Below are 26204 nucleotides of genomic sequence, written 5' to 3' on the forward strand. Positions count from 1 at the left end.
TTAAGAATGCAGGAGCACTCTAGGTTTTAGGCTATTTCCAGACTGGCTCACATACAATATAAATATGAATGTTTGGACCCCAGCAATACTCATTCGTTTAAAAAAATAAAAATAAAACCCAACACAAAATGAAATACATGTTAAAGAACTATATGGACTCTAAATAGAAGTATCTTTCCTGATTTGGATTCATCCTAACTGATAACCTTTTCAGCTATGCTTTAGTGTGCTCTTTGTCATTTAATTGCATTCTTGACTTACTACTTGAGGCTTTTCTTAATGCTGCAATTTTTATGTATGCTGTCTTCCTGCAGTCCATTAAAGCGGCACAGATTATCTGTTAAAGTTAACCTTATAAACCTTACAGAGTTGACGCTGAAGATAATATATTACTGGTAGCTTCTGCTTGATAATGTAAAAGACAGAAGACTACCAAGAAATATTCACTGTTTATAGCTGCATTAACATTCCTAATTTAGTCCAACTTCTGTTTAGAATGAAAAAGTACCCTACCAGTAAGGAACGAGAATTTTCTTAATATACTCCCATCCTTTCTTTTTTTTAAAATTAATTAATTAATTAATTTTAGGAATTAATGATGTCTGTTCTATCAGAGATGGTTTACAGTCTTCCACATTATTTTAATTGCTTTGATAACTTTTAATCAGTGGTAAACTCTGGAATTATGGGTCTGTACCTTCAAAGGCATGTTCCTAAATGTCATACTTATTATCCACTTTTATCAACATAGGCAGCATTTATGAAGGGCAAATTCTCAGAGAAAGTCAAGAAATATTAAAACGTGTTTGTTTTCTATCAGCAGACAATCCAAACAACAACAGAAAGAAATTGAAGGTCTAAGCACTCGAAGCAACTCCATGGGGGTCTGTGCTTCTGTGAAACCCACTGCCACATCACTGTTTCCAAACTGTATCTGCACAGTTGCATGCTTATACTTACAGCCTTAGCAGTGCTTTGTAGAATGGCCTTGTGAAGAAAGCATCAAGAAGGTACTGATGAATGAGCGCAAGGCCAAGAATACGACCACTGAACCTGAACCTGGGATACAAAAATGCAGAGTAAATGAAGTGTAACTCAAGATGTTCAGCATAGAAACTTATACAGGTAGCAGTTGTTTTAGTTTCTGTCTTAGTTACTTCCATTTATTATTATTATTATTCCCCTACCCCAGCAGGCATCTAACACCAACCCTCAGATATCTGACTGATCAATAATGGACCTCTTCGTGATTCATCTTCTGCAGTACCCATATATGCAGCTGGCATGTCGTATGCTTGCTTGGGCCAAACCAATAAACACTGTGAACCCTCACTTTCTCTGATCTTTACTTGAATATTCTGAAGCAAACAGACTCCATCAGACACAATACTTAGCCAGTGATAAACTGTGATGCTTCATCTGGCCTCAACAGAAAATATACTATCAAAACAGCTGTAAAGGATATTTGTTGAATCAGTATGTCTGACTGGTTACAACCCTTTCAAACTGTGACTTTAAAGTACTTTAGAAAGGTAATGAGTTGACTTTACAGGTGGGAAACCAAAGTTCAAAGAACTTTGTTTAACTGTTGTGACCAGGGACACATATTAAAATCAATAACTAGAGCGCAGGGAAGCTGTCCCCAGACCATCTTCCTAATGGTGATGCTCAGCTTTCACATACCCCCATGTTTGCTTCTGTGTTCTCCAAGTACATTAACCAAGTGCTCTGCCCATTACAATCTATGACATGATGAAAATATATCATTTTTTTCTTTCTCTGTTTTTTTTTTTTTTTTTTTTCCTGCAATTTATTTCTTCCATCAAATTTGGTTTTAAATCAGTAACTTCAGACAGGAAAATACAGAAATGGTGTAAGTCTAGGTGAGGATTTTTAAAAAATGTTTTCTTCTTTATGTAAAAACAATATCCATCACCCATCCAAAACTTATTTGTAAAAAAGGAGAAGTAAAAATAACACATCCTAACTGTAAGTACTCCAAGCCTCAGCTGACTGACATCATAGTAAAGTTTTATTGAACAAAATATGAGAAACGGATCAAAAAGCTGAGAAACCATTCCTTCCACTATGGGAACCCGTGCGAAGACCCCTCCTGCATATGAATGAAACATGAATCTCATAATAAAAGAGGTGCTGAATATCACACAGAATCACAGAATCACAGAATTTCTAGGTTGGAAGAGACCTCAAGATCATCGAGTCCAACCTCCAACCTAACGCTGACAGCCCTCCACTAAACCATATCCCTAAGCTCTACATCCACGCAGTCAACTTTATGCTCATGGGACAGAACAACAAGTGCTTAGTCTGTCAAATGGGGCACAAAATAGCATGTTATGGGCCCAATTAGCATTTACATCACCACAGGAGCTGCCTCTGGGTCCCCTGCATCCAAAAAAGGTGCTTATGGTATGCACCTGACTGGTAACAGAAGAGTGATTATATTACCCCCTTACAGCTGTTTCCACAGCAGCAACAAAAGGCAGCTGTTGGGTCTAGTTAGGACCTGCTTCACTTCACTTGTGCTCCAGTGCAATGTTTCCAGCAAAAAGCAATGAAAAGAGGGGGAGCTGACACAATGAGAGCTCAGTGGAAGCCAGACAGCTCAAAACCCAGAAATGCTGAGCTTGTAATCCATCAGTTTTATAGCACCTTCAGGATCTATAATCAAGTCCATTTGTCCTAAATAATACATGTTGGCTTTTTTGGTTTTGTTCTTCACAGCTCTGTCCCCTCATCCCTTTACATTTTGAAAATGAATGTTGAATGAAAACACTACAAGCACTGAGTGTTCCTCACCGCAAAGCTCATCCCACGGCTACTCAACTGTGCGGGGCTGGGGAGGCAGAGACATTTGGAATAAAGCAAAGCTGAAAGTAAATTGCCGAGAAAAGTCTCACTGATTTGGGAACTCAGTTTCTGCTATGAAATTGCTTGAACGTATGAACAGCATTGGTGTTCTCCGTTCTGCTTGTATCACTTCTGTAATTCTATGTGACTTTGAGAGTTTTAATGTAAAGCTGACATGAAAGGTCAGTGCATCTAGATCGAGGTGTTTACAGCCATGCGTACATGTCATGGCAACCATTAATAGCCAATTTAATTGGAACCGGTGCCTTATGGCAGAACCGTATCAAACCATCCAAAGGCTATAGGCAGAGTTTCTATCTGAAAAGACAAAAAGTTTGGTGGGTCAGCCTGAGCAAACGTGCAGTGCAGCCCTAGGTTGTGTAGTCTGTCAGTCTGGCCTTGCAGCCCTCTGGGACACACCAGGGCTCGCTCCAACTGGGGGCCTGACTGTGGTTCCACAATCCCAGTCCTTGTGATGGTAGTGTGTGGAAAAGCAAGTCCAGTGCTAACTGGTGTGGATAAAGGATGTGAAATAGTTAACGAGACATTGTCACTCTTGTTGCCTGTCAATACAATCAATAAATAAATAAATAAATAAAAAACACAACAAGCTATACTGCAAACTATAGTTCTTGGCAGCTCCAAATCACCCCAGGAGACATGGTGCTTTGTGGTCATGGCTGCTCTTCCACACTGAGGGTGTTAAACTCTCCAGTCCACAAAACCTTCCTGTCCTGTACTCAGCTTTGGTATCTCTATAGAGGCTTACTATACCTGACTCTTTGAGGTGAAGAGTGGTGTAAGAGAAAGTCCTCTGGCCCCTGGTCCATCCTGGACAGGGCCTGTGACCTCAGGCTACACCCCTTTGATCCAGAAGTGAGCGCACTGAGAACCATGGACTGTGGTAAGTCAACAGATACCAGTCAAAAGGGAGGCCTTTGCTGAAGAGCTCACAGAACAACAACTCAGTCTATCTGTGTGTGTGTCTGTACAGTCCATCATGCTCCCACTGCTGCAAGTCAAGCCACAGTCCCCCTTAAAATATATCAAAACTTGTAAAAAGCAACAAGAAGCCTTTAGTGCAAAAAAACTTGTGAAAAGCAACAAGAAATCAACCCCTTTACAAAAGCCAGTTAAAATGAAAATGGACTCTCGTGTTTTATTTCTTCCTGAAGGATTTAGAACACAGGTGAAATTCAAAGGTGGGTGACAGTCCCTTCAGGAAAAAAAAAAAAAAAAAAAAGTTTTATTGACAGAATAAACAGTACAGAGGTAAATCCTGGCTGGAGGGCACATACCTTCCTTAAACCTGACTTGCATTTATCTTTCCAAGGAAGTGTAAAATGCTTGTTCGATTTCTTTCTAGCAGGAAAGATAGCTTGGGAGAGGTGGGGAATGTGAGGTCTCATTCTGGCTTTTTCTTTCAATACCCCTCCCTTTCGGAGACAATGATTGAGTCTGAGTAATGCACTCGAGCAGAGGGGAAATATGGGAGGGAGTTAATGAGCAGGAAATGGTGGAAGGAGAGACAGAATTAATGAGCAGGAGAGCTGCTCTGGTTTGCCTGCCTATTGACACCATTCGTCCACTCAAAAAGGACATTGTGTGCACCTGCTTTCTGGCTTTTAACAACAGTATTCTTTGATTCGTTTGCAGGATTTTCCACACTACCCAGCTAACTCCTTTTCCTTCTGGAGGCTGCAGGTGCCCCTGAAATAGCCTGTTTTCACAACAGCGTGTTGCAAAATAACAGGCTTGTTCTCCTTAGTGGGACTCTGCATACTTACCACATCTGCGTATGCAGAGACAAATCCATATGCTGTAGCAGCAACTAAGCAATAATTTTTCCTCCAATTGCAGGTGACTCACAGGAAATTTAATTTACTCCTTATCATATAGCAGCAGAATAAGGCAAGACCAATAATGTTCCTTTGTTACAGGGCCCTCTCTTAACCGGTTGAACTAATGCAGCTGTTCCATACATGGCAGTACTTCGTTGGGTTCAGATGGAGAATGATGTACCTTGACAAAGTTGTAATCTATGCATACAGGACAAGGATGTTTTTTGTTCATCATTCTATATGGTACGACTTGTGGGCTACATTAGCTATGGTATGAGTAACTTTAAACCCTAATAGGAGAAACTTTAAATCCTAATAGAGGAGGCATTTGATGAGATTAAAAAGATTAAAAATCTCACAAACCTTATCTCACTTAAATACATTAGTTAGATTTATGTGTGCCCTTCTTGACACGTTGTCCTGTGCAAAAAATATTCAAAGAAGGGCTAACAATCACAGAATCTCCTGAGCTGGAAGGGACCCACAAAGATCATTGGGTCCAGCTCCTGGCTCCGCACAGAAACACCCCAAAATCAGATCCTATGTCTGAAAGCACTGTCCAAATGCTTCTTGAACTCCAGCAGGCTCGGTGCCGAGACCACTGCCTTGGGAAGCCTGTCCCAGTGCCTGACCACCCTCTGGGTGCAGCACCTTTCCCTAACCCCAAACCTGACCCTCCCCTGTCCCAGCTCCATGCTGTCCCCTCGGGTCCTGTCACTGTCCCCAGAGAGCAGAGCTCAGCGCCTGCCCCTCCGCTCCCCTCGTGAGGGAGCTGCAGGCCGCCATGAGGCCTCCCCTCAGCCTGCTCTGCTCGGGGCTGAGCAAACCAAGGGACCTCTGCTGCTCCTCATATGTCTTGCCCTCTAGGCCCTTCTCCATCTTTGTAGTTTTCCTTTGGATACTCTCTAATAGTTTGATGTCCCTTTTATACTGTGGTGCCCAAAACTGCACACAGTACTTGAGGTGAGGCCGCACCAGCGCAGAGCAGAGTGGGACAATCCCTTCCCTCAACCAGCGAGCAACACCGTGCTGATTCACCCCAGGACATGTTTGGTCCTTCTAGCTGCCAGGACACACTGCTGGCTCATATTCAACTTGCTGTCAACTGAAACCCCCAGATCCCTTTCCATGGGGCTGCTCTCCAGCCTCTCGTCCCTGAGCCTGTACATAACAGTCAGGGTTGCTCTGTCCCAGGTGCAGAATCCAATTTAAGAGAGATGAATACAGTAAATACAGTTCAAAACATATTTGAAAGTGACATTTTCCTTTCACAAGACTACTGAAAACTAACTTTCATCTTTAAGACAAATTTACACATTCTGTTGCAGCAGCTTTAAAGCTTTTGTCTGCTTAATTGTGCAGACAAACTTCTGGCTGCCTGACAGACAAGCTGAACAAATGAAGCTGTACTTTGGTACAGGATTTCTGCCCTTGGCAGCTGTGCTAAGGAAGAATGAAGCTTGGCAGGTGGATGCAACCAGAGAGCCTATTAGTCTTTCCACAGTGGGAAAGGTTGGACCTCACCTCAACCAGTATTAGACACCACAAAAACTAAAAGGGGAAAATATTTGAAGGGCCCAGTCATGGATAAAGCTTTAATCTGAAAATGCATCTTATTAGATGACAGGGAAGTCAATCATGAACCCCAAATTTATAGGAAACTAAGCATCATGGGCTCCAGAGACTGTGGTACAGCATGTTTTAAAGGACAGTTAAAGCCTCCACTGTTATGAAGAGTCTTGCAAGCATCCTAAAGGCTAGAAACTAGTGATTAAAGGAAGCAAAACCTATTCTTATAGCCTAAAATATTGTGACTTGGAATCCTGTTATTTGGGGGTAAGGAGGTCATGCAGAGGTAAATTTATTGATTCACAATTTCTGAATTTTGGTGGATTTACCGTCACTAGCATTTTAAAATGAAGAATAATGTTTCCCCTAAAAAACACATTGTATTTTGGGTTAGGAGTAATGCAAGCCGTTTCTAAGAATGTAAATTTTGCATAAAAGCAGGCCAGATGATTACAGCAACTCTGCCTGCCTCATACGCTATGAATTTTAAGCAAAACTAGCATTGTGTCAGGAACATGCACCAGAGGTATGTGTCTATACAATAGAAGTGCATATCCTTGTGTTGGCTCACTGTAGGACATAATCAACATGTCCTATAATGACCTGCATCTACAGAGCAATAACCTAGCATTAGATCAGATCATCTTTACAAAACCCTGGCAGCAGATCAAATCCTCACCTTCTATCAGCTTCATTAACAAATGCCTTTCTTTAGTTTGGTGTGCATATTTAACCTCTACTCACGATGACAGAACTTTTGAGTGGACTAACGTGATGACACAAAGCGATCTATAGTCAGGAAGGTCAGTCAGCTAACACCACTCTGTTTATCTATCTTGCATCTGCAAACTTTGCAGACTGCCTCTTTAGCACCATGTTATTTGGTGTTGTGTCAAATTTGCTCTGCACATCTGCAGGCTCAGAGGTGGATGCTGTGGCATTCCAGTGCAACGCCTCTTTGTTTCAGGAATCTGATGAGCTCATGTGTCGTTAATACAAAAGGAATGGTGCTTACAAAGGCCAGGAGACAAAAGTTCACAAAGTCTCAGTGCATTAAAGACAGAAGGTAAAATAATTCCTAAACTAGTCCTGAAGGAGAATTCCAACAGAAGGAGTAAGATTATTGTTGGCTCATTTTCTTTTCTTATATCCACCTCCGATACGAAGAATTCTCAGCACAACAGATATAATTCTGGGTCATCTCTATGTTGCTCTTCTCATGTTGCACTGAGGACTCATCCCACCTCTTCTGATGTCTAACCATGCCAGCATTCCACCTGAGAACTTACCCTGGACCCCCACGCTTGTTAAGCTTCTACAATAAAATGACCTACCCGGTAGATCAGGGAAGAGCAGCAGATATTGTCTACCTGGACTTCAGTAAGGCTTTGGACACTGCCTTCTGTAAGATCCTCACATGTTGATGTATGGGCTGGATGGCAGAGAGTTAGATGGACAGAAAACTGGCTGAACAGCTGGGCCCAGAGGGTGGTGATCAGTGTCACAATGTTTAGGTGGAGGCCAGTGACTAGCAGAGTACCCATAGTGTCCATACTGCTCCTGTCCTATTTAACATCTTCGTTAATGATCTGGATGAAGGGGCAGAGTATATCCTTAGCAAGTTTGCAGACAGCTCAAAACTGGGAGGAGTGGTGGATACACCAGAGGATCATGCTGCCATCCAGAGTACCGTCCTTGACAGGATGGAGAAATGGGCTGACAGGAGCCTCATGAAGTTCAGCAAGGAGCAGTGCTAAGTCCTGCATTGTTCCTCCCCTTGTTGCTGCGGAGGAACAACCCCCAGCACTAGTACATGCTGGGGCCACCCAGCTAGAAAGCAGCTCGGCAGAAAAAGACGTGGGGGTCCTGCTGGACACTAAATTGAACTTGAGCACACAACAGTGTACCCTTGCCACAAGGAAGGCTAACTATCCTTGGGCTGTAATTGGCAAAATACTGACAGCAGGCTGAGGGAGGAAATCCTTCCCTCCTGTTCAGCACTGGTGAGGCCAGTCATGAGGTGCTGTGTCCAGTTCTGAGCTCCCCAGTAAGAGAGAGACATGGACATACTGGAGAGAGTCCAACAAAGGGCCACAAAGATTAATGAACTCAAACTCCTCTCCTGTGAAGAAAGGCTGCTAGAGGTGGGACTGTTCAGACTCGAGAAGAGAAAGCTCAGGGGGATCTCGTCAATATATATTAAACACTGAAGGAGGGTGTGGAAAGACAGAGACAGGCTCTTTCCAGTGGTGCCCAGTCACCAGACTAGAGGAAATGAGAACAAATCAGAACACGAAAGGTTCCCTCTGAACAGCACTTTTTACTGTGAGGGAACTAAGCAGTGGTACAGGTTGCCCAGGGAGGCTGTGGGGTCTCCTTCCTTGGGGATCTTCAAAAGCCATCTGGACATGGTCCTGGGCAACCTGGTCTAGGTGGCCCTGCCTGAGCAGTGGGGTTGGACCAGATGACCTTGAGAGGTCCCTTCCAACCTTAACCATTCCGTGATTCTGTGTGATGAGCTTCATTTTAATTTAATTTTCCAAATTAATACAAAAAGGAACCATTTAGGAGTGCTCACATGGAGCAACTGTGCAAATTTCCAGCCTGGAAGATGATGGATGTTAAATAGTTATAGACTACAGGGATTTATCCCTGCAGTCCCTGCAAATGTTATTGGGACTTAATAGAGCATGCATTCTGCTCAGAGCCAAGGCATCTCATTCAGGCATTGAAAGATGAGAGGGCATATTCTATAAGTACCTCTTTGATAATATTCTGTCTGCTGATTCTTATTATAAAACTTATGAAACTTAGTTATATTTTAAGGGAAATTTGTAACACTCATTTAAGAAAGTGCTGGCCGTTCTTAAGTAGTCCTGATTGGAAAGCATATGGAAAGTGAACCAGTACAGCAGGTCTGCTTGCAGATTGCCATAAAATACAAAGAAGGTATTCAAAGATGCGTAAAATATACACACATTGACCAGTAACAGAAATTAAGCAAGGAAAAAAAAAGGATGAAAATTGATTTTCAGAGAGAAAAAAAGCCTGATACAAATAAAATTACAATAGTGGCATCAAATGCTGAATATGTAATGTTTCTCTTCAGATGAAGATCTACAGGAATAAGCCTTCTCTTGCCAGTCGTCCTTTACATAGTTTTACTTTTGCGAGGCACCTGAGTTTCATATGATAAATGTGTTTCAAGTGAGTCAACCTCTCAATTTATTATTAAACTGTGCAGAAATTTTCTGCCTGAAAAGACACTGCATTACTGACTCCAAATCAGTGCTTGCCCTACTTTTCTGGATCTATCTGCAAATGGAACACAACATCTCTGTTTCTCAGTACTAAAAAGTAACCACTTGAAAAAGAGCTATTGCTTACACATGATGGAAACGTGAACTATCCATGTCATCTGAAATCTCTGGAGCTCATGTACCCTGAATTAACAATTAAATCTCAAACCATTCCTGAGGCTTCATTTACCAGTAACTGAAAAACAATGAGATAATGCAAACCTCATTGCTTCTTTTGTTAACTTAATCAAATCTTTCAAAAGTCTTTTTCTTGTCTCTAACCAAGCTATGTTGCATTTTCCATTTTCTCCCAAATTGTCTTTTCATCTTGTTTATATCCTAGCTATACCAACTACAAAAAAATTGTCAGGAATGGTTAAAATAGTAATTGTGTCACTGAGAAAAACAAACAAACAAAAACCAAACCAAACAAAGAAAAAAAAAAACATCAAACAAACAAACAAAAAGAAAACACATGCTTTTATCAGGGAAGCTCCAGATTATTCTACTTTATCCAGAAAAAATGAGGGACAAAGACAATATAGATAAAGGAAATTCACGGCATCCCCACAGGTTTCTTTACAATGCACTCCATCAAACAGCTACTTCCAGGAGGACTCCTGAATTTAAGCACACTGTGGTTCCAAGCAATTGCTCACACAGAGAAACAGTTACAGCTGCATTTGCATGACATTATGTCAAAGATAATAAGCCCTCACAGAACTGGACACGTATGAAGCACCACACTGAGGTATCTGGCTCCTTGCCCATCACTTGAGCTGCATCAGAGGTTATTACTGCATGTACGGAATTGAGCAAATCCATCTCTGATGACTCCTCCACACAGTGGAGACTGTGTGACTCCACTCAGTCACAGGTATGACAGCCTTCTCTGAGCACCAGAGAATCCAGGCATAGCAAATACAGGATTCATTTCCACTTCTGTCTTTCCAACTAAGAAGGAGATCAATAAAGTAGACAGTCTCTCTATGGCATGAAATTGGTGCTACGTGTCATTCTGCCAACAGGGAGGATGTTCCATGAAGATGGTGTTTTGGAGGAGGAGAGGAGGAGTGTGACAGAGTGTTGCAGAGCCAACAACCTCATGGACCATAACGTACTATCATCATCCTCTGGGAGAACCGCTGTCAAAATATGATAGTACAAACATGACCAACCATCTGAAAACAGGATACTTGCAGGGTTCATCTTCTCTTGCTGGTACAGTGGGTAAAACACACTGGCCTGTGAGATGGTTGGCAAACTCTCCTTCAATTCTGAGCAGTGACTACAGAACAGGTGCAGACTGAGGTACGAACAGCTGGCTAGAAGATTACAAATCTCAACACTTTGTGATTCCCAGATCCTAGATTTTTTTTTTCCCCCACTGGCAGATCTTAAAGCAGCTTGCAGAGGAGATCAGTGTCAATATTTCATCTGACAAATGAAAAAACTTAAGCACAGAGTTAAAATGACTTATCTACTGTTCTCCAGGAAACAAGTGGTAGAGACAGAAACAGTATCATGCTCCTTGGGGTCCCACCTCCATTTCAGTTGTTTAATGTATTTGACATTTTTTTACTTTCTTACATTCTGTAAAGCAACATGTCACTGTGTGGATCAGCTTTAGTTCATGATGGGCTCCTTATGGATCAACTCAGTCTGATGCAAACAAGTTGTTTTTGAAGTCAGCAAAAGAGCAGTTTTATCAAGAAATTTTGATTTCTCAGTCAAACCCTTTGGAAAAGTGGGGAGCACTTTGCAAACCTGCAAATTGATGAAATTTTATACATTGTATGATTTATGACTGCTTTCCATGGCTTTGTCATGTGTTGAAACAAACTATTCAAGTTAGAGAGGAAAATCCATAGATTTAGTCATCTGCCAGACAAGAGGGCCATAAAAGCACAAGCCAAATGACTGCACATTTTCCTTCAATGGCTAACTAAGAACACTGAAGCCACAATAATTGACTTAGTCTCATTCAAAGGAAGCATATTCTTTCCAGTCTGTCTGGGGTGTTTAAACATAAGAGAGACTGCTCGTCATAAACTCACCGGTAAGCACTCAGGAATGTTTACACCGTGTGATGAAGCATGATGCAGATAGCCTTGAGCTAAGTGCAAACAGGTCATCTGCAGTGCAGAGCCACGTGGATCTACCACTTCAGGTTCAGAAGCTGTACCTTGCATTTGCACTGTGCTGCATTTCAGCTAACAATCCCTGCATCTTGGGATGAGGTTCCTCAACTGTGTAAGCTCAGGAATCTGTGTGCTAAAATTCAGACGTGCTATAAAGTGTTTGACAGTCTTTTTTAGATCTCATTCTGCAAAACACGGAACACCTTCAACTTTATAATACCACTGAAAGCTGACAGCTCCGATCCTGTCCCAGGAACATGGAGAATGCAGCAGACCTCAACCTTTTCATTGCTGTTCCCTGAAGTCTGAGAAAAGTTTTGATTTTTCTGTTATAAATTCAAGCTTCTAGTCCATCTTTTCTGGAATGCAAGTCATGAGACAATGTGAAAAGCTTCCTTACATTGGACACAAGATACTGAATTTGCAATTCTGTATTCTCATTATTAAATACATAACTTTTCATAGAGGTTGGACAGGTAAAGATTGTTCTCATCTTCCACAATGTTGAGACTTTATTGAGATTTTGAAAAATATTCCAGTCTCAAGTTGGGGCAAACCAACAAACTTGAAATTACCCTTCTCCATACATATACATTCAGATCAGATCAATGTAAATATTTTATCTTCTCTGTTTCTGCACTTTAATGTAATGCTTAGCTAACATTGAAATGAAAAATATTTTTCAATGGAGAAATAAAACCTTTAACTTCCAAAATATCCCAGGGAAAGAACTACAGAAAGAAAAATGCCTTTTCTATTAAAAAAATAAATGCATGGCTTTGAGTGATTTACCGAAAACAATTCTGCTCCGCAAGCAGATTTTTTTGATGCATGAATTGTGTTTACTAATAAAAAAAAGGCTAGCTTGGGAATTTCTGCACCTGTCCTAATTGACATTTCTTTATCTTACCAAAGCCTGAATAAAATATAGTAGAAAAAAGGAGTGGCAAAGACAACCGAGTGGTACTTCACAGCGACAGCTCAGCACTGCCATTCCAGTGTGGCTGGAACAAGAGATATGAGGACATTCACCACTCACTGGGAGTTTTTCACCACTACAAATAAACACACCGTCACTGCCCACCCTGATGCTTCCCTGCAGGCCCCCATGCTCAAAGACGGTATGGATTTTACCCTTTTCTCTTCTACCACATGCAAGGTGGAGACACCATACAGATTTTCATGTGAACCCTCCCATCACTGGGAAAATTCAATCCAGAGCATTGCAAAAGATTAAATGGCCTTAAGCGAGGGGAAAAAATGACTTCTGTAAAAACACAAGAAAATACAACACCCGCCTTCCCCTCAAACCAAACTCTAATTATGGAAACAGTGCTACACAATATGGGATCCAGAGAAGAGGAGAGACTGTAAGTGACACAACTCTTTCTAAAACCCTTGTGATACAGCCATTCAGATTCTCAAAAGAACTTGGATAAAAATCCGCCAGTAAGTGACAGAAAGCCAAGAATAAGAAAAATACAAAGCAGAAACATTTTTTTTTTTTTAATATATACATAAAAAAAGGGTGCTGTAGAAGCTCAGTTCGGGAGAATGTTTTTTTTCTCCTTCGCTCTGGTTTGCCTTTAATCTTCCAATTCCTCCTGACCCTTAATAAATAATTAACCAGCTGCTGAGGCAGCCTCTATGTGATACAGTCATACATCAAACTTAATAGGAAAATCAAGGTTTACTTAAGTACAGAAAGCAATGAAAGAGTGCAGCAGCAAGAAGGTATTTCAGCAACATACCCTTTTCACATAGTGAAATGGTCTTATAAAATGATTTCAGCTGCGTATTTATTTTAATATAATTCCTGTCCAGAAGATTTACAATAGTGCTTGAAAATTTCTCATGCAAACATAATTTATTTAAAGTAAGATATTGCTAGTAATTAAAATTTATAGTGTAATGTAAAATTAAATGCTTTGGCTTTCTATGGTGCCTTTCATCTGAGAATTTCAAAGCGGTTCAGAGCATTAGTATACATCAAATGGATTTCAAGTTGATTACATACTGGAAATCTCTTCAGATGGAAACTGAGGCAAAGACGTAATGATCTAAATTTCAAAAAGAACTGAATGTTACTGGATGCCCACTCTGAGAAGTGCTGTATCTGATCTGATTTTTAAGAGGATGATTTTTCAGTGCTTAGCATAAATAGGCCCCTTCAAGATGGCTGTCAAAATGGGCTTCTAAATTCATTGCTCCCCCAAGTGCAGACCCATGCAACTGACCCATTTCAGTCAGGTACAAAACTGAACTCAATGTTTCTGACTCCCTCAACAAAACAGGTATTGGGCCAATACTCAGGTTACCTGCCACAACAGCTGAAACAAGTTCCTCAGAGCTATTTTAAGTCAGTGGAGAGGAGTACTGGTTATTTGCAGAGCTCCTGCTTCAAAGTTGTGACTACTTTTCTCCACTGTTTCTATAAAGAGCCACAGAAAGTGCCTAAATCCATCACAGGAGCTGGTCAGCATCTGAATACAACCCATGAGGTCATGAGGCAATTTGTCACGTTCTTTAAAAAGACTTCAGCTGAAACAAGCTATTCTCCATGTGGCACGATTAATGGTGCTTTGTTTCCTATAATCTGTCTGATGGCCTTACATTACTACACTGCAATAGCTGCAGTTCCTCCTACGCATCTCTGCTAGCACTTCCCACACTTTGGACTATCTCCAGTTTCTCCCTTCTGCCTCCCCTGAGCATTCACAGCTCTCCCTCACATCCTCTAGCTACTGAACAAGATGGTAGAGCTGGTTCACAGCCCATGCTTGTGGTAGACCTGTCAGCTCACTCGGGCCAGCCAAGGGGCCAAACAGAATAGGCAACTGTTGAGCTTATCAGACTGCCCTTGCTAAGGCATTGTTCAGCATATCTCTACCCAATCACAAATTTCACGATGCTTTAAGGAACTTTGCATCTTTAGGACATTTACCTTCCTGTCGAATAGGTCCCAAACTGACTAGGAAACTGATGGCTGTACAGCACAACTGCAAAAAGCAGAGCTACTAAGGAAATCGGGTTATGAAAACCAAGCTCTCTGAGTAGAAAAGGACAGCTGAGGTTGCGACATTCTTGGTTTTTCTTGGGTTTATTATACAAAAAAAAATAGGAAAAAACAACACCCTGCATTTTCTGGAACACTTGGGATGGACAGTGATGGCTATGTGGTTTATATGAAACAAATAAAAGGGAAGGTCAGAGTTTGGCATGGCGTATACCCACACAGCAGTGTGTGGGTAAAGAGAGCTTGCTCTACCCTTGTGCCAAGCTTGCCAGAGCACGTAAAAGCAATCAAGGCAGTGTCGAGCCTAAACTAATCAGCCCTGATGGGTAGCTGCATACATTTGCTCAGCTCAGTGTTCCAGTAAGTACATCAGGTAGCTTGGAAAGCAAGTTCATGTCTGCATGAAGAGTGGGTGCAACAGGCTTTTGTCTACCTGCAGAATACTGTGTAGAAATACATGACATTTTTCTGTCTGAGTCTGTTCAGCAGCAAGAACTAGAATATGGAGGGTATTGGAAGGCATAAAAAAAAAAAAGAAAAAAGAAAAAAAGACTATGGCAGTTGAATGAAAAAACTCCTGCCCTAAAAGCAGTTGTAAATGAGCATTGAATTAATATAGTTCATTAGGACACCACAGTGAGGAATCAGTCTACAGCTTCTGGGAACCTGGACCACTGTGTCTGACTGTCCATCCTTGTGGTCTTTAGTAGGGTTCTGTGCAAAAACATATTAGTCAAAAACCTTCAACTTTCTAATAAGCTTCTGCTAAATAAATGTATTAGACTTCATTAAAAAACAAAACAAAACAAAACACTACAGAACAAAAATCAAGACAGACCAGGACTACTCTGAGATGGATATAGAATGCTAGGCATGATTAGCAAGCTGCAAATACCTCTAGGGCAACCGTGACATTGAGGTCTTGGTCTCTGGCTGTATGAATAACACAGCAAGGTCTGCAAATGCATAATTGTTAAAAAAAACACGCTGTCATTAATTTGCTATGAAAACACACAAAAAAAAAGATGTTTCAAGTTAGCATCCCTCAGATCTCCAAATGAATGTCTGTGAATGATTTTATCTGTCTAGGCCATCTGGTCTTCTATGCAGAGACTGGGCTTCCTTTCACATTTCTGGCTGTGGTTCTAAATTCACAAACATGCAATGAACTAAACATTCAAAAGTAGAAGATGCCAGTTAGATAAAAGAACAGGCAAGTGATCTGGGGACAGAAAGTCTGGCGTAGGTGACCATGCTGTGACTACAATGCTGTATGTTGAAGAAGGGTGCATTACATTGTCTAACTGGATTACTCCTGGGGACAGGACTGCTGTGAAGGAAAACTCTAGCCCACTCAGAAGACATGAAAAGAGAGACTGGATTTCCGCCTGACAGCAGTTTGTGAATACAGTGTTTTGTGAACTGAAAAGACAACAGTACTTTTGTTATCACTGTCAGATTAAGAACTCACAGCAGGGAGGGAAACTTCTCAGACAAACACTGAGAATTGTTGTATTCTAAGAAATAAAACTTATGATAGGCAAATTTTAAGCATCCGAAAATGGTAGCCACAAGAACAATGAAAGAGTACAGAGATAACAGTCCTCAGGTTTAGCAAAATTATCATGAAAACCAATATCCACTTTACTGGGTGGCATAGCTGGACCTGAGTAGGGAAATACTACGGAAGATGGTAGACAAAATGAACACCTGAGGAAAAACACAGTGTATCACAGTGTGGTTAGATAAATCATTCTGATACAACGTAGAGTGAATGAGATGCAGTGAACAAACACCAGTCATTTTTTAGACCTTTGAAAATGCACCATGAAGACAACAGGGAGAGTAACCAGTGACCCACATGAGCATTTGAGATTATGCCAACTCTGAAACTAGATATTTTGTTTCCACAATTTAGAAACACATTTCTTCAATCTATTATTTTGCAGGATATTTTTTTTTTTCACTCAGGAATGATTTATCCATCCATCCATCCAACCATCCATTTATATTTGGTGCATTGGGGAACTACAATATTCAGTCAAATTTTTAGTCTCCAAATCAGAGATGGAAACACTGTCCCAATCTCTTTTAAAAGGACTGGATGTCCATTTTGCATTAACTCCAAGAGAAAGTTCTCCCATCTTCCCTTTCTATCTGCTGAAGCCGAATTTAACAAGAACCAATGTTCACAAAAAAATGAAATCTGAAGTTTCTGAGAGAGTACAAGTTTATTCCCCAAAAGTCTTGCCCTCCCTAGAAGAGAGTTCCTATATATATTTTCCAGAGATCTAATGCTTTAAATATCATCACCTGTCATCTCCCTGCACCTTAGGAGCACTCTGCAGAGGTCTATGTAAGATGAATCTGATGGATATCATAATCCTGAATATCACAAAAGGAAGAAGGTGTCAGAGTATCTGAAAAAGTATCTTTGTATACTCGCTAATATTGAGCATCTTGGACACCAGGGCTTCGTTTCTGCAGAGAACTGAAAGCCAGTCTGAAATCTTTCAAAGGGCTGATGTCAGGGAGGAAAATGATAAACTAATGTTGCAAGCTATTGGGAGCCATTTGCTCATATGTGAGAACGCAGCATTATGGCAATTAACTAGCTATAGTAGCTGTTCGGTAGCTGTACTCAACATTACACCTCTAACTTCATTGGAGGTTGTGATAAAAAAGTTTCACATTCCCCACTATTCTGTCTCCCAGCACATTGTGCAAAGCCTGAGGGAGATAATTCAGTGACTCTCCTTTCTTCAGTTACCCAAAACACCTGACCAAGTGCAAAGACAAGAATATTCTTTCTGGGTTAAACCATGCTGTTTTCACTGGAATAACACATGGCAGCTGCAACCGTATTTTGCCCACTCATTTGGAGAAAGGGAAACTACCATTAGTGGGGGGTGTAAACTGTATTTCAGAAGATGTTTTCAAATATTCAGGCAAAGAACTAGACATGTTACCCAGATCAGACAGAATGGCTCATTACCAGCATGGATTAAAAGCAACTCTTTTGAGCATGAACTTCAGGTACATCCTGCAGCATGCAGATAAAAACGTGTAACATCAAACCTCATAAGTCTAGAAAGAGTCAACGGTGCCATTTCAGATACAAGAGGATTTAAAATCATTTTTATGAAGTTTGAAAAAGTGTTATATCTTGTATTTTGTGTGTTCTGCATGCACATATGTTAACTGCAGGAAAAAGTCTTATTCAATGGAAGCTTGCAGGAAAGGTGTTAAATCTCAGTTTCTCCATAAATGAGAAATATTTTCCAGTCATTACGTCTCTTTTTTACTTGGCACACATACAACTACTCTACGCTTTGATGTGCTCATTTTGGACTCTGAATGTTGTTTGTACAAAGAGCAAGGCATGAAATAAGCCATTAACAGGGGAAGAACTGTAACTTTTAGGCAAGGGGAAAAAGAGCAGCGTATTTCTTAGTTCTGTCAGTTCTTCACATCTTTGCATTTTGTTAAACATGTTCTATCTCAAACTCACCACTGTTCACTTAAAAAATGAAAATGTAAAATAATTTTGAGGAGATTTTTTTCTGCTAGCCCTGTTTCTTACTATATCATTGTGTCTTGATAGGTCTTGCAGAACTAATCTACAGAAACACATGTCAAGGGTAAATTCAACAAAAATGATAAGCCCAAAGCCCCAAAAGGCATACAGTTCAAGAAATCTGCAAATATAATACAATTATGGTTGTGTGGTTTTTATGACTGACATCAAACTTCAAGCTTTAAAAAGACTATGAATATTAATTATCTGTGACCTTGAGACTCTCAAAACTAATTCCTCCACGCATGTTAACTAATGCCGTATAACAGTTTTCGGAATAGGAAAATATTCATAATTTCATGTAGGTTAAAGGGAGAAGGTTCTGCTGGAACCAAATCAACAAGTAAATATGAGAAATAGAAGTTCTAGCACTGACAATGAGGAGAACGAAGTTAGAGAAAGGATGAGAACTTCAGAAAAACAAAACAAAACATTCCTCATAAAAAAATGATGACAAGCAAGTTAGTACAGTGTCCTCAGAGAAGCCTACAAAGCTTTAATGGAAGAATCCTATTCTTTCAGTTTTGAAAAGCTCTGTTCAAATCCTATTTTAGCTGCCTGCCCAGACTTCTGAATACAGTCCTCTAGGGTTACGCATGTATAGCTAAGATCAGTCAACACAGACAGCATAAAAAACTTGGAATGTCTACACATCTACAAGCCAATAATGAAACCTATTGGGCTAATTACAAACTGCTGGTCTTGGCCAGTTGTTTCCGTAACAGGATCAAGCAGTATTACTGAGCACTTGCTGCATTGCTTACCTTTCCTTGGATTCTTCAGTCTTACCCTATTTACTCTACTTTATGTACAAACCTTTCTGGTCATAGCTTTTATTACACTTTACAGGCCAAGAGACTTCACTCTCTTTCCTTAAAAATAACAAACCAAAAATATTCAAAGCCCAAATAACATTCAGTGTACACATAGCCTGTATAGACACATGAAATTGGGATGTGATCTTAACTAACTTCTACTGATTTCTGAGTTAAGTGCTAACTGCTATAGAAAATCATACTAGGTGTCTTTTCACTTTTTAATATGCCCAGATTACCTTCAAAATCTGCCTCTTCCATGATGAAATCTCTCAATGGGCAGAACAAAATGGGGGTACAGAACAAACTATATGCTCTTTGTAGTGTAATTGATCACTTCTGTTAAGAGAAGTGCAGCTGAACTCTTTTCACAAGGAGACTACAGCAGATAAGAGGCAGGACCCATCTCAGATACTGCTGGGATAACACGGTAACACCACTTCTGGGGAAACAGGCCTGAGTCTAGCTTGCTCTCAGTGTGAGCAGAATGATGCTTGGTTTGCACCTGCATTCCTATGCTCTGGAATTAGAACACATCCCCACAAATACAGACTCTGAAATAAAAAGTTTATCCATCCTGCCTGTTAAACTGAACGAAGAACAGACTATATTTCTTCTAGAAAACTGGGAAGTCACTTTATACTGTTTAATCAGTAGGATTGCAGTGGGAGACAGACAAGCTGTAAGAACTATGGCACTCTCTTCCTGCTAATGACAGCAGAGAAACAGTCTAATGCAAGGACCACTGTTAGCAAAATGCTCCACTGCTGGAAATGATAATATTAAAAGAATTCAGACACCACGGCTAGTTCACAACAAATCTTGTCTTCCACTGTAGCTTTAGTAGAAGTGATGCTACAATCGTTTGGTTATTCTTGATCTCCTGCCCACTGTAAGCTGAAGCAAAGTGGGAACAGTCTACAAGAACAGTGGGATGTGCATTATTTGCAATTTAAAAGGGGCCCGAACTGCCTTCCATTAAAAAAAAAAAAGCATCTCTGAGAGGAGCCAGTGAGATTTGTTAGACAAAGGAAAACATCATAGGAACAAACCCATGTGTCAGTACTTCTTTGACACAATGAAAGACCACAAGGGATCGAGCAACGCCCAGGGCTGGCAGCCCATGCTTCACTGAACCACATCTGAAAATATCAAAGGGAAAACAACTCCCAGAGACAGAGAGATCTGGAGGCTGATAGAAAAATGAAGAGATCACAATACGCATTCAGAATTTTTGATATAGAACCAATTTGTCTGTTTGCACACATACATGGCAAAGGGAGGAACCTGTTTGCTCTGCTGGCCTTGCTGTACACGAGCAGTGACAGTGTGGGGAAAAAAAGGTGTATCGCTTTCACTGGGCCTTGTTTAAGGCCTGTAGTAGGTACAGAGCACCAGGGTAGCTCCTGGAGAGCACCTTCCAAGCACAAAGCTGTGTGATGTACCGAAAGACTACACATCCCTTAGAAAGGGGCCCAGGAAAGGAGGACTGGATTAAGCAGAGATTTTCCTCCCCCATCCTTTTCACCTTCACACAGAAGCATGAAAACATCGAGTTGAAAGTAATATGATTAGGACATCTAACAGTACCTCATCACAATTCCTTTTTCAGACCTTGCTGTTGTATTTACACTTACTCCTTTCTTCCTTCTCCCAATCTACTTCCCAGTTCCCGACAGCAGCAATGGTACTGGTATGTAGCCTAGTCTAAACTGACAGCTTTCGTGTTTTGTGTTTCCATTTCTGCATGGCTCTAAAAGGATTATTGAATTCTGCATACAATATCCTTACCATTCTAGGTGATTTTCAACAAAGGCAGACATGGGGCTGATCTGTACAGTGTAAGTGTCATTGGCTGAATACTCAAACAGCCCATAATAGGGATTGAAGAGCTCCTGAGACAGAAGGAAGAAGAATTCTCGTGAGGGGCCACTGTAGTCCAGCCTGAAAAGGAGAAAGTAAAGAAGATAAAATGAGTCTCGTTCTCATTTGAGTGATTTTCTTGTTTTTCTTGTGTACATTGGCTGCTACCACCTACCCCTGTGCAATCAAGTGTATCATGGTATATAATCATGGTATATATCTTCTCCCAAAACTTGATTATGAGCCCTAAACAACTCATGATGCTGAAACTTCACCAGCATACTGGTTGATCAGAGAAGAATCACGACTCAGACACATCCCTTAAGTAGTTTCCTCCACTTTTTTGTCTGTTGTTTCAAGGGTTTAGTAAATTGGAGGTACAGAGCTCAGCCTTGCCTTAGCTGGCAGGCTAGCAGATGGCAAAGACTCTTCTACCACTTTTTAACGAGTGGGTTTGAACTGCCTATGAACACCTGGGTTCACAGATCAGACAGCCCAGACAGAAGCAGAAATTGTTCTTACTCCTCTACACTTGAGATGTAACCAAAGATATAATCTACCCCCAAGGATGCTTTCATATAGTGTAAAACTGACTATAAGGGCAATATCGAGGAACACCTAGTCTCAGATGAACTCATTTAAGATGAAGTGGGGATCCCTCAGTTGTTTCATTCAAGCTCTCCTAATTTCCTAAGAGTTTCTAATACATGTGGTGTACCAAGTTGTGCTTTGCTGTTGCATGATTTTGCACTGTAGAAAACCAGCATTTCCCCCATTTTTTTTTTCCAATTCAAATTTTAAATCAATCTGTTTCCAATTATCTCAACTTGAAAAACAAACAAACAAAAAGCTTCACGAATGCATTAATCCCAGCTGTGATGGATTTATTAAAAACAGGTTGTCCTTTAATAATGGTAGGTAGGTAGGCTTTTCAATCTAAAATAAATCCACATGCAGCAATACGAAGAAAAGATTTGTAGCCACATATCACGTGTGCCAAAACAGTTTGTGAGGTGGGCACTATTCCTTCAACTTAACAAAGGCCAGCTAAGTGGAAAATTGCAGCTGGGCCAGTATGCTTTCTAATACATTCTAAGTTACGGAAGCATAATCATAAGAGTTTGAATGATTGATTTGTGCAACTAGAAAGATGATAAAGGACCAGCAGACCCATCTTCTATGCTTTATATCTGGAGATTCAGTATGGTTCTCTTTCAGCAGCTTTGGCCCTAGGATCATGTAGGTGAGCCTAAAGCAACAACAGCAAAAGGAGATGGTAATAAGCCCATGTTATATATTTGGTTCAATAGACATTAAAACACTGGTCTAAGAGTGCTGATGGCTGGAGAAAAGAAGTGCAAACAACACCTGCCTATAATCAAAAACCTCCAAGGAGGGACCAGATATTGCATTTCTGGGCAACACATTAACTCATCATAAAGCCTTCATAGTTGATTTTCAATGTCATTTTAACTTTGAAACACATGGGAAGCTCTGCCCATACAGCATGATGTGGCCATACAGCATCAACTATTCAGTGGGGAGTTGCTATCTTGGAGTCCCTCCAGGAGAACCTATACTAGCATTAAACTGCAGAAACCCTGGGGGAGCGTATCTTCAGATGTAAATGAATCAGTGAAGAATGAATGAATTTGCAAATCAAATTGCTTTATGATTTCTCCTGAGGATATTGTGCCACACACAGTAAAACTTATTAGAGATGTGGGGAAAACATTATAACTTTGGACAGTGTTAGCATACTAGAATACTATTCCAAAAATGCAAACTGAGGTATGCCGCATGTTTGTGATTTACTTGCAAGCCAGCGGCAGAAACAGCTGCAAAAGACTACCTCTATTAGATAATATTGAAATCCATGGAGAATAAAAAGTAAGAATTAAGAAAACCCCTGATACTGAGGTCTCTGAGTAACTCAAAGAGAGATTGGTGACTTTTATTTTCCACTGGCCCTAACATGTCTCCATACAAACTCAGCTCTTCAGAATTCTTCATTTGACGTGCCACCTCAGAGCTTACGGTGTCAGCAGCTGCTGGACATGCTGAAAGATGCCCCAGAGCCTTACTGTTTTAGTAACTTTGAAACTGAAGTCCTATTCCTATTTTTGTCTTTTTTGTTTGTTTGTTTGTTTGTTTTTCAAATGAAACCTTATATACAAAACTATTAGCAAATACGATTTCAAGCCTCTGTTATATGAAACACTGGAAACACACACAACGTTTTTTTTCCATTATAAAAGGATATGGATTAAGCCTTGGTTACAATGTAGCTCTTGGGGTGAGATGAGATGGCTTTGAAAGGTTTTGTTTAGACTTAGAAGCAAAAAGTCAGTGGCTTGCTTATCATACATACAATGTTCTGGAATTTGAAGGGCTGGCATAAAGTCTCCTGAGAACACGACTTCTCAAGAGATTTCTATTGCTTTCAGCTTGCAGCTGGGTGAATTAAACAGTTATGACTAATCTTTTAACAGCATTCATGCTTCTCACTTCAGCCAGAAACAAGAGGTCCACATATGGGAAACAAATGATCATTAGATGGCATGCAAAGCAAAATTTTTTTGAACCAAAACCAGATTCATTTTGAAGAGGAAGAGTAACAAAATGGGTAAAGGCCTGGTCTCTAATTATAGTCATGAGAGTGCTTCAGTGTGTAACCATGGGCTTTTAGTTCAGTTTTGCCTTCCATCTAGTCAAAATATTCATGGTGACAAAGTGACATCAGATTTCACCACTTAAATTGTCACTTTGAGGCATCTAGATGGAAGATGCTGCAGGAAAGTGAAGCATTTTTGCTATTTTGATTTTTTAACAAACGTTTGAGCTAATTAAGATAGACCATTTGCTCAGAGGTAAAACGAGAACTAAAGTAAAAACAATATGTAACAAGAGGCTCAGCCTTAGTCAACTCTGTAAGTATTTTGCAACATAACAGCTACTTCAAAACTGAGAGCATTTAGTGGTTCCCTACCCTTCCTCGCCAACAAACGTGACGTAGAGTTTGTTCCGCTGGAGCTCCTTGCGTGAATATGCCATTACCTGGTTGAAGGTGCCTTCCAGCAAGTGGTCACGCCGTATAATTAACCTGCAAAGGGAGGCAGAAATAGAGATCTGATGATTCAGTCTGGTGTGAGTCTGTAAGCCTGAAGGTAAACAAGAGCTGGTAAAGAGAGACTCAGTCTTGAGGAAGTCAAATAAAGTTGTGTCCGCTGGTGCACAGCTACTTGACCAGCATGGGTTTTCAGTGAGTTGCTTCATTAAGTTTTCCTGTATGCCTCAAAGGTGAATTTCTTCACAAAGCTGTGATTAGGTTCGAAGTGTTGCTCTACTACTAACACCCTCTGCTCTCTCTGACACCTCTACACTCAAATTTGGGCTGTCAGTTTCCTGTGTATATGAGGTCACAGCATTCTGAGATTGGCCTCAAACACTTCCCGGATTTAATCCAGTGAATGTGCATGGAATTACTGCTTCTGCAGCAGGGTAAACAAAAGGAGTATCAGCCTCTCCTTGTACAACACACCTCTCACTCCCCTGCCAGCCTCTAAAACAGCTTAATGAATAGTGCATTTAAACACCATCTGTGTTAAGAAATCTTTCTTGTTCATGTGTCATGGACGCTTTAAGACAGACATACTGAAATGTTCTTCACAAATGTCTTGAACCCACTTAGCAGGACACTGAAAGGCATAACCAATAGCAAGGACTCCCAACCTCTGCAAGAATATTTTGATGATGATGTTTGCCTGGAATAAATTGCTTGGTTTCAGGTTTTTTTTCCCCATAACAGATGTGATTTGGTAAGAAGCCAAAGTGATGCATAAATTCAACCAGATGCCCAGGAAATACCTAAGAAACTTATAGTCCTTTAGCCAAGTAGGATGACTCAATCAAGCACAAGAAGGTGCAGAGTTGCAAGCCGACTACTAAGCTGTCTGGGAAGCCAAGTCCACAACCAAGTAACAGAGATCCCCAAAATAGGTGAAGACAGGCAGAAATCTTGCTAGTTCAAATCCAGCAGGGCTAACAGCGTAATGAACTACTGAAAGTTAAAACTGCACGGGATAGGATAACTTCTATAAGGTCATACTCTGGTCCCAAGTTATATTAATATGTAGGTACAAAGGATTTGGAGTTACTATATTATTACAATGAGATAGATGATAATAATGTCTGGTTAATTACCGTGGACATTTGCCTGAATGGATGATTTTCCTACTAGTAAATTATAGGTAGTAATACCCACATTCCTGTTAAATAGGTAGGTAAGAGAGTATGAATCTGTAAGAAATAAAACTTCCACTAAAACTTCTTGAAGGTCTTTTGAAGGATACATTCTTTTGAAGGATTCATTCTTATCTGATCCTGATGATTCACACATGAAATACAGTCTCTGGTGTGTTTCCCACTTCCTATCAGTGTCTTCATTCATGGATAATGATGAAAGACAATGCTACAACACATTAGACTATTTGACTGACTTGTCATAATACTCACTTAATTTTACCTGGACCTTGCCCATATCCTTTGGCTTCAAGTTTTCGATAGAAATTGCGTAGCTTGGCTTCAAAGTCCCTCCTGTATGGAGAGGGTGCTCTTGCACTTGCTCGCTGCAGTCCTGGTGGGAAAACAAGCAGCATTCTGAGGTATAAGGGCTTTACATTCTTCCAAATCATGCAGCTGATGTTTCCAGACAAAACTCACTAACCCTTTAGGAACTTTTTACAGGCATATTTAGGGGTTTTGTGTACTCAGTATTAATTTTGGTCTACCTGGTTTAAATGGAGTTTTAAGATCCCACAATTCAGTGATTCTGATGACTTTCAGTGTCTATATCTTCTTCACTAACAGAACTGTTAAACTGTCCTTGTGTGTGCCTTTGTGTTGCCTGAGCCTTTAACTGACATTGGTCTGAATGGAAATTCAAGCATCAGAAAGGCATGAGAAAGATTGACATGCGTAACTCCCACTCATGGTTGTTGGTATTTAGGTTTTCTTTCCCTTTTGCACTTTTAAGAGATCTCTCTCCTCTGCATAGTATAGGAGATCTCCTTACTTAGCAGGATTAAACCTCTGGAGCTCAAAGCAGTGCTTCTATCTAGAGCCTAGCACCCTGGCCAAGCTGGGAATCGGGTTTCCCAGAGTTAATCTGACTGTATATTAAACACTTCCAGCCATCAACACAAAAACCCTT

The 26204-nt window shown here is 40.5% G+C and overlaps 1 protein-coding gene across 1 annotated transcript in view; it reads right to left on the reverse strand.

Moving 5' to 3' along the window:
- Nucleotides 1-26204, reverse strand: part of HECW1 (HECT, C2 and WW domain containing E3 ubiquitin protein ligase 1) — a gene marked incomplete at both ends in the record, with an annotated part of 187478 nt that overhangs the window by 16182 nt on the left and 145092 nt on the right. The window contains 4 exons of the mRNA XM_084281623.1: nucleotides 961-1059; nucleotides 20921-21073; nucleotides 23982-24095; nucleotides 25508-25628. Coding sequence (XP_084137749.1) covers nucleotides 961-1059; nucleotides 20921-21073; nucleotides 23982-24095; nucleotides 25508-25628 — 487 coding nt within the window. The remainder of the gene's footprint in view (nucleotides 1-960; nucleotides 1060-20920; nucleotides 21074-23981; nucleotides 24096-25507; nucleotides 25629-26204) is intronic.

The sequence above is a fragment of the Netta rufina genome (assembly GCF_964035555.1).
Source record: "Netta rufina genome assembly, chromosome: 2".
Lineage (NCBI taxonomy): Eukaryota > Metazoa > Chordata > Aves > Anseriformes > Anatidae > Netta > Netta rufina.